The sequence below is a fragment of the Doryrhamphus excisus genome, chromosome 14 (assembly GCF_030265055.1).
Source record: "Doryrhamphus excisus isolate RoL2022-K1 chromosome 14, RoL_Dexc_1.0, whole genome shotgun sequence".
Classification (NCBI taxonomy): Eukaryota; Metazoa; Chordata; class Actinopteri; order Syngnathiformes; family Syngnathidae; genus Doryrhamphus; species Doryrhamphus excisus.
The window spans coordinates 17,043,306-17,052,500 of record NC_080479.1 but is presented as its reverse complement, the minus strand read 5'-3'; the positions used below and the strand labels follow the sequence as shown (position 1 = coordinate 17,052,500).

The 9,195-nt window shown below is 38.4% G+C and overlaps 1 protein-coding gene across 1 annotated transcript in view; it reads right to left on the bottom strand.

Annotated features, from left to right (window-relative positions):
- Positions 1 to 8,773, bottom strand: part of LOC131102392 (ceramide synthase 2-like) — a 19,658-nt gene extending 10,885 nt beyond the window's left edge. Inside the window, exons 1-2 of the mRNA XM_058048037.1 lie at positions 8,381 to 8,773; positions 1 to 130 (exon numbers count right to left, since the gene is read on the bottom strand). The exon at positions 1 to 130 is cut by the window's left edge and continues 44 nt beyond it. Coding sequence (XP_057904020.1) covers positions 1 to 129 — 129 coding nt within the window. The 5' untranslated portion in view covers position 130; positions 8,381 to 8,773. The remainder of the gene's footprint in view (positions 131 to 8,380) is intronic.
- Between the last annotated feature and the right edge of the window lie 422 nt (positions 8,774 to 9,195).

The following is a 9,195-nucleotide window of genomic DNA, read 5'->3' as shown; positions in this document are numbered from 1 at the left end:
GATAAAAGCCCACAGGTCCCGAGCTTGAGGCAGGACCACGTCTTTGGAGTCTTTGAGGTCGGCCCATCCGAAGCCCCCCGGGAACCAAATCCAGTCTGCCCATAGACACTCACTTAGCCAAGACAACATCCTGAATATTTAAGAGGAGAAAATGATTTATGGATGCTGTTAATCGCGCTTTGGATAAGCAAGTCATTTAAATCTCCATTCAATGCTGTGAGATTATTATCATCACTGACTGGAAGCCAATAATTACATAAGGCTAAGACACGGCTAATTGTAGGGTACTGCCTATTCTGGCAACCTTAATCATGCCATAAAGGTATGCTTGAATGTGACAAGGCCAGTTTTTGTTAAATGTAAATTCAGAGAACTGCACCCAGATCCTGAGAAAAGTCGAATTAAATGTAATCTCCTTCGGAAAAAAAAATTAAAACACACAATTAAATCCCAACCTTGTATGATATACACTAAGTCATTCATTTTCTACCGCTTTTTCCTCATAAATGGCAAAAATGCTACAATGCTAACATGCTAATGTTAACATGTTAACACCTACCATGATAGTGCTAAGTGTCTACCCATGAAAACGGATAAAAATGCTATTATAATATTAGCATGATAAGAATGCTAACATGCTAACTTTAACATGCTAACACCAAACATGATAATAGTGTTATGAAAATGTTTATACCTACAGTATGTTTTATCCCATGGAAATCGCAAAAAAATGCTAGTATGCTAACATTAGCATGCTATTGTTAGCATGCTAACACCTACCATGAAGGCTAAATGTCCCAAACAATTGATCTGATCCTGATCCTCATGAGGGTCACGAGGGGTGCTGGAGCCTATCCCAGCTGTCTTCGGGCTAGAGGCGGGGTACACGATGGACTGGTGAGCCAGCCAATCACAGGGCACATATAGACAAACAACCATTCACACTCACATTCATACCTATGGATAATCTGAACATGCCAGAGGGTGGAATCAAACTCAGTTCTCCTAGCTGTGAGGTCTGCGTGCTATTATTTATAAATGGCAAAAATGCTACAATGCTAACATGCTAATGTTAACATGTTAACACCTACCATGATAGTGCTAAGTGTTCATATCAAGTGTCTACCCATGAAAACGGATAAAAATGCTATTATGATAATATTAGCATGATAAGAATGCTAACATGCTAACTTTAGCATGCTAACACCAAACATGATAATAGTGTTATAAAAATGTTTATACCTACAGTATGTTTTATCCCATGGAAATTGCAAAAAAATGCTAGTATGCTAACATTAGCATGCTATTGTTAGCATGCTAACACCTACCATGAAGGCTAAATAAGTGATCTGATCCTGATCCTCATGAGGGTCGCGAGGGGTGCTGGAGCCTATCCCAGCTGTCTTCGGGCGAGAGGCGGGGTACACCCTGGACTGGTGAGCCAGCCAATCACAGGGTACATATAGACAAACAACCATTCACACTCACATTCATACCTATGGATCATTTGGAGATGCCAGAGGGTGGAATCAAACTCAGTTCTCCTAGCTGTGAGTTCTGCGTGCTATTATTTATAAATGGCAAAAATGCTACAATGCTAACATGCTAATGTTAACATGTTAACACCTACCATGATAGTGCTAAGTGTTCATATCAAGTGTCTACCCATGAAAACGGATAAAAATGTTATTATGATAATATTAGCATGATAAGAATGCTAACATGCTAACTTTAGCATGCTAACACCTAACATGATAATAGTGTTATAAAAATGTTTATACCTACAGTATGTTTTATCCCATGGAAATTGCAAAAAAATGCTAGTATGCTAACATTAACATGCTATTGTTAGCATGCTAACACCTACCATGAAGGCTAAATGTCCCAAACAATTGATCTGATCCTGATCCTCATGAGGGTCACGAGGGGTGCTGGAGCCTATCCCAGCTGTCTTTGGGCAAGAGGCGGGGTACACCCTGGACTGGTGGCCAGCCAATCACAGGGCACATATAGACAAACAACCATTCACACTCACATTCATACCTATGGACAATTTGGAGATGCCAGAGGGTGGAATCAAACTCAATTCTCCTAGCTGTGAGGTCTGCGTGCTATTATTTATAAATGGCAAAAATGCTACAATGCTAACATGCTAACGTTAACACCTACCATGATAGTGCTAAGTGTTCATATCAAGTGTCTACCCATGAAAACGGATAAAAATGCTATTATGATAATATTAGCATGATAAGAATGCTAACATGCTAACTTTAGCATGCTAACACCTAACATGATAATAGTGTTATAAAAATGTTTATACCTACAGTATGTTTTATCCCATGGAAATTGCAAAAAAATGCTAGTATGCTAACATTAGCATGCTATTGTTAGCATGCTAACACCTACCATGAAGGCTAAATGTCCCAAACAAGTGATCTGATCCTGATCCTCATGAGGGTCGCGAGGGGTGCTGGAGCCTATCCCAGCTGTCTTCGGGCGAGAGGCGCGGTACACCCTAGACTGGTGGCCAGCCAATCACAGGGCACATATAGACAAACAACCATTCACACTCACATTCATACCTATGGACAATTTGGAGTCGCCAATTAACCTAGCATGTTTTTGGAATGTGGGAGGAAACCGGAGTACCGGGAGAAAACCCACGCATGCACGGGGGAGAACATGCAAACTCCACACAGAGATGGCCGAGGGTGGAATTGAACTCGGGTCTCCTAGCTGTGAGGTCTGCACGCTAACCACTCAACCACCGTGCCGCTCTATACAGTAATTATGTCATCAAAATAGTGAAAAACCAAATTGTTTACTGTTTTTAATGCCTAAAATTCCCCAAAAATCCGCATTCAAATAAATTTAGAAAAAAAAAAAAGTCACGTCATTACCTCATCGGCGGAGACGATCCAAAAGTTGAGAACTCGTTGGACGGCTACACGCTGACTGTACACAGGGAAGTACGCACTATGTTTCATCTAAATTACCTTGCAGAAGGTTCATCCTCACAGAATAATTAAAAAAAAAAAAAAAACAACTTCAACAAGTTCAAACTATTTGAGACGATTACGTAGTTCCGACGTGCCTACAGGTGCTCCGCCGATGACACAACACAACCGAAATGTTGAGAACGTCAATCTGCAGTTGGATTTACAGTACGGTACAGTCAACACGCCACAGCTACGTTTTTTTTGGACACGGAAACCGCCGGCGCTGTTGCCAAATTAGCTATTGGCTGACCTCGAAGGCGCTACAAGGGTAATTTGCATATCATTTACATAACAGACAAGAGTAGGAAAATAACATAACCTCGTAGTAGAGACAGAAAAGTGAGTAAAAATGCCTTATTTAGAAATACAAACAAGCTCTATTCTTGCTTTGTTCATTTAAAGGGGAAGTACGCTTATTTTGGAATTTTGCCCATCATTAACAATCCTTATGTGAAACATGAATACATATTTATTTCCCTTTTCTGTGCATTATAACATTCATTCATTCATTCATTTTCTATCGCTTTCCCAGCTGTCTTCAGGCGAGAGGCGGGGTACACCCTGGACTGGTGGCCAGCCAATCGCAGGGCACATATAGTCAAACAACCATTCACACTCACATTCATACCTATGGACAACTTGGAGTCGCTAATTAACCTAGCATGTTTTTGGAATGTGGGAGGAAACCGGAGTATCTGGAGAAAACCAGACGGGAAGAACATACAAATGCCACACAGAGATGGCCAAGGATGGAATTGAACTCGGGTCTCCTAGCTGTGAAGCCTATGTGCTAACCACCCGGCCGCTGTCCAGCCCTGGTTCAGTATATTTTTCATCAAAATAGTAGTCATGCCAAATTGTTGTGTTGCTGCTGGATGTTCACAGTATCCGAGTGATACTGTCGTGGGGTGCTGGAGCCTATCCCAGCTGTCTTCAGGCGAGAGGCGGGGGGTACACCCTGGACTGGTCGCCAGCCAGCCAATCACAGGGCACATATAGACAAACAACCATTCACACTCACGTTCATACCTATGGACAATTTGGAGTGGCTAATTAACCTAGCATGTTTTTGGAATGTGGGAGGAAACCGGAGTACCCGGAGAAAACCCACTCATGCACGGGGAGAACACGGGGAGAAACTCCACACAGAGATGGCCGAGGATGGAATTGAACTAGGGTCTCCTAGCTGTGAAGCCTATGTGCTAACCACCCGACCGCTGTGCAGCCCTGGTTCAGTATATTTTTCATCAAAATAGTAGTCATGCCAAAATGTTGTGTTGCTGCTGGATGTTCACAGTATCCGAGTGATACTGTCGTGGGGTGCTGGAGCCTATCCCAGCTGTCTTCAGGCGAGAGGCGGGGGGTACACCCTGGACTGGTCGCCAGCCAGCCAATCACAGGGCACATATAGACAAACAACCATTCACACTCACATTCATACCTATGGACAATTTGGAGTCGCTAATTAACCTAGCATGTTTTTGGAATGTGGGAGGAAACCGGAGTACCCGGAGAAAACCCACTCATGCACGGGGAGAACACGGGGAGAAACTCCACACAGAGATGGCCGAGGATGGAATTGAACTAGGGTCTCCTAGCTGTGAAGCCTATGTGCTAACCACCCGACCGCTGTGCAGCCCTGGTTCAGTATATTTTTCATCAAAATAGTAGACATGCCAAAATGTTGTGTTGCTGCTGGATGTTCACAGTATCCGAGTGATACTGTCGTGGGATGCTGGAGCCTATCCCAGCTGTCTTCGGGCGAGAGGCGGGGTACACTCTGGACTGGTCGCCAGCCAGCCAATCACAGGGCACATATAGACAAACAACCATTCACACTCACATTCATACCTATGGACAATTTGGAGTCGCTAATTAACCTAGCATGTTTTTGGAATGTGGGAGGAAACCGGAGTACCCGGAGAAAACCCATGCATGCACGGGGAGAACATGCAAACTCCACACAGAGATGGCTAAGGGTGGAATTAAACCCTGGCACCCAACGCTTCTGAGTGAGAAATCAGAAACTCTCAAACTATATGTGCTTTCACTTTTAAGTCCCCAAATAGCAGAAGAACCTCACTGGTCGTCACTTTTGAGATAAAAAAAAAAAAAATACGCCGCCAAGGGGGGGGTTTGGAATGTGACCAGATGGGGTTGGGTTGAAGGTCTGGACTTTAAGCCATTACACTCCAGTTATAAAGTGATTGTGACTGCTGCAGGTGACTTGTCACCAATCTGTGACAATCATTAATCGACCTCATTGTGGTGCGAGAAGTACAACGGTGAGCAAACAGGTGAGCAGATAACAGCCTCTCTGCGGTTTAGCTTGGAAATGTTCATGACTGGAGGTTTTTCCATTCAGAACCTAGGGGGAATTCTGGGATGTGGTTGCACACTAAGAAGGTATTTTATAGTTGAACTGGAACCCAACGTTGGTCCATTTAGGGCAGTGGGGTCTAATGTGTGACTTATGGTGCAATTCAAAAAACTTTTTTTTTAAAGAAAAAATTCAATTTATAAAACAGCAAAAAAGTGAAAAAAAATTGTGCTTTCTAATTCTAAAAATAATTTAAAAAAAAAAATTAAAAGCTAAAACAAAATTCAGTAATTTTATCAGTCATCAGTCATAATATTGAGGGAAAAAACTCATAATATCTGATTGTATTTTTTTAGAGGGCAAAGACTTTTTTTATGTTGTAATATGATGAAAACCAAGCAAAGCAACGAATAAAGCTTCCATTTTCACATTTTGAGAAAATATAAAGTCAAAATATTCTGGGAATAAGAAATATTTGTACACTTAAAAAAAACAAAATGTGATTTACATTTTCTGATTACATTTATTTTATGACATTTTTATTGCACTTTTTGAATTAAAAAATAATAATAATAAAAATTTGAACTGAAAATGATATTTTTTTAAAGAAAATTTTCAATTTATAAAACAGCAAACAGTGAAAAAATTGGTGCTTTATAATTATAAAAATAATTTAAAAAAAATGAAAAACAAAAACAAAATTAAGTAATTTTACATCAGTCATAATATTGAGGAAAAAAACCTCATAATATCTGATTGTATTTTTTTAGAGGGCAAACACTTTTTTAAAGTTGTAATATGATGACAACCAAGCAAAACAACGAATAAAGCTTCCATTTTCACATTTTGAGAAAATATAAAGTCAAAATATTCTGGGAATAAGAAATATTTGTACACTTAAAAAAAACAAAATGTGATTTACATTTTCTGATTACATTTATTTTATGACATTTTTATTGCACTTTTTGAATTAAAAAATAATAATAATAAAAATTTGAACTGAAAATGATATTTTTTTAAAGAAAATTTTCAATTTATAAAACAGCAAACAGTGAAAAAATTGGTGCTTTATAATTATAAAAATAATTTAAAAAAAATTAAAAACAAAAACAAAATTAAGTAATTTTACATCAGTCATAATATTGAGGAAAAAAACCTCATAATATCTGATTGTATTTTTTTTAGAGGGCAAACACTTTTTTAAAGTTGTAATATGATGACAACCAAGCAAAACAACGAATAAAGCTTCCATTTTCACATTTTGAGAAAATATAAAGTCAAAATATTCTGGGAATAAGAAATATTTTTACACTTTAAAAAAATGTGATTTACATTTTCTGATTGCATTTATTTTATTAATATTTAGACATTTTTATTGCACTTTTTGAATTGAAAAAAATAAAAATTTAACTAAAAATGATTTTTTTAAAAGAAAAATTTCAATTTATAAAACAGCAAAAAGTGAAGAAAATTTAGTGCTTTATAATGATAAAAATAATTTTACAAAAATCTAAAAAGCAAAAACAAAATTAAGTAATTTTACATCAGTCATATATAATGTAACACGTATATGTTAAGTATCAATTACTCTAGAGATGTTTATCCCTCAATTAATTTTTTCAATTGGCTTCTTTATAGTCAATTCGCATTAGTATAAATACATTTATCCTCAATAGTTTTACCTGTCTTCTTTTGTGTATTCGCTTATTTTACATAGGAAGTCAACCAATGATTAAAATGTAAGCAAACCAGTATGCAAAGTATAAAAATACATCAAACCAGTATTAAAGCCCCAGTACGTTCCCACACACACACACACACATCACACACACATCACGCAGTGCAGGGATTGTCCCATATCCAAACAATGGGTTGCATTGTTCTATTCTTCTATTTGTTGGCGATCAACCAATACAGTGTTCTCTCTAACAGGGACTCCAACAACTGCCACAACACAACATTTGATCCATGTTTTGTTGAAAAAAATTGATTATAAGTATCAGCTGTTTTTTTCATGTCCTTATTTTTCCTCATGATACTATTATTTGTGCTATTTAGTGTTTACGCTGTAAATTGTTGTTCATATTTAATGCCATCCATCCATCCGCACTTAATATAAGAAGCTAAACGTCAACAAATCACTATCTTTCACTGATAACAAACGGAACTACTGCGTACTTTACACACTCAAAACATGGAAAAGGTAGGATAAAGTACTTTCAGTGACAGGAAACTTCTTATGAGTCACCTACTGAAGTGAGCCGGGTACTTAATTCACTGTATAAACTGTCTGCTGCGCATGTGCAGTGACCGGTCCATCATGGCGACGAATAAGGTAAAGCTCTCAAAGTTTGGATCTACCTTCCTTACCCTAATGAGTTTTGGGTAGTGACCCAAAAGGATAACATCGTGGGTTCATAACTCGGACAAGCTGAGAATAGAATGCCGGGAAAAAGCATCTTGTTAGCTGATATTTAAACACTTCCTGTGTTGTCACTGCTTTTCTACGTACGCCGTCTTGCGTCCATTATTATTAGGGAGTGGCTCGTCATACAAACACACAGGACTATCACGTGCACGTGGCGCACGCGGGGAGTCACCCGGATGTAGCGGAACCAGGCAGTGGGATGACACGAAAACAAATTTTCCCTCCTAAAAAAAACTAGCATTTAATAGTTTTATTAACAATGGTGTGCATTAGCTAAGTTTACATGACCTTTGTCACGTCAAATAAACTCTGATAAGGAACGAAGTTTAGTTAGAAAACTTTTACACCTGAATGAATGCAATATTTCCCCAGTCGGTTGTTATTAATTGACGCCATTAATGATTTTGTTTGTTCTTTTAAAAATGGCACAGATAGCGTAAACTCGGGCTAGTTAGCTTCCCAAGCTAAACATGACGTTTGCTAGCTAAACTTTGATGTTTTCCATTCCGCTGTAAACTCTCATTAAAGTCGCACCGCTGAAATATGAAGCCCATTCCGGTGGAAATAAGGTTAGTTTTCTTGAGTTTGTTACTTAAATAAAGTGACCATCGTGTAACGGTGCTGCCAACTTACCTCAGTTGACTTTATGTGGGCAGGTATAGTCTTGTCTCGTAACAATCGGCGTCACTGCGGATGTTTATCGCTTTTTTCCCTGTTCGAGCTGACGGAATTCAATGCGAGTTCCCTCATGAAAGACACTCCGACTTGCTGAACATTAAACGGGGCTACAAATAGCGACTTTTCCCTCCTCCTGTGGCAGCTCAGGTTCGTCTCATTCTCCGGGGGATAGCTGGTTTGGACGCCACACGGTAACTCGGCCTATTAAGTAGGATTTCAAGTAAATATGGTGTATTGGTTAAAGTATGGCTAGCTAACATCCAAGCAGTACACAGATACACCAAGGTACTTCATATGAGTGGTAAACGGGGCCGGGGGGCGGTGGTTGGGTGGTAAAACCGTAAAAGTGACGTGAGCTTCCCAGTATGAGGGGTGGTTTAATCCACTGTACGGATGCCGTTCATTGTTTAGCCTCTAGGGGGCAGCAGAAAACAATCTAAACCCGTGCTGCATACCTTAGGATTAGGTCCATATAATATACATATAATGTGTAAATGTTGATATAATAATACATTTTAAAGGTATTATTTAATTAAATTTATTTTCTGTCAAATTCAGGAATAAAACTAAAAATAACCAAAAATATAAGCCATTTTAGAAGTCAAACTATTGAGAGGAAAACTGTTTTTCTTTTAATATATCATGTTTTTGCTATTAAAATTACATTATTTGTGCTCATTTTATTCAGATTTTTATGTAAAATTGTCTTAAAAATATTTTTTAATATATAGACTCAATTAAATAATTATATTAGCAAATAAATAAATAAC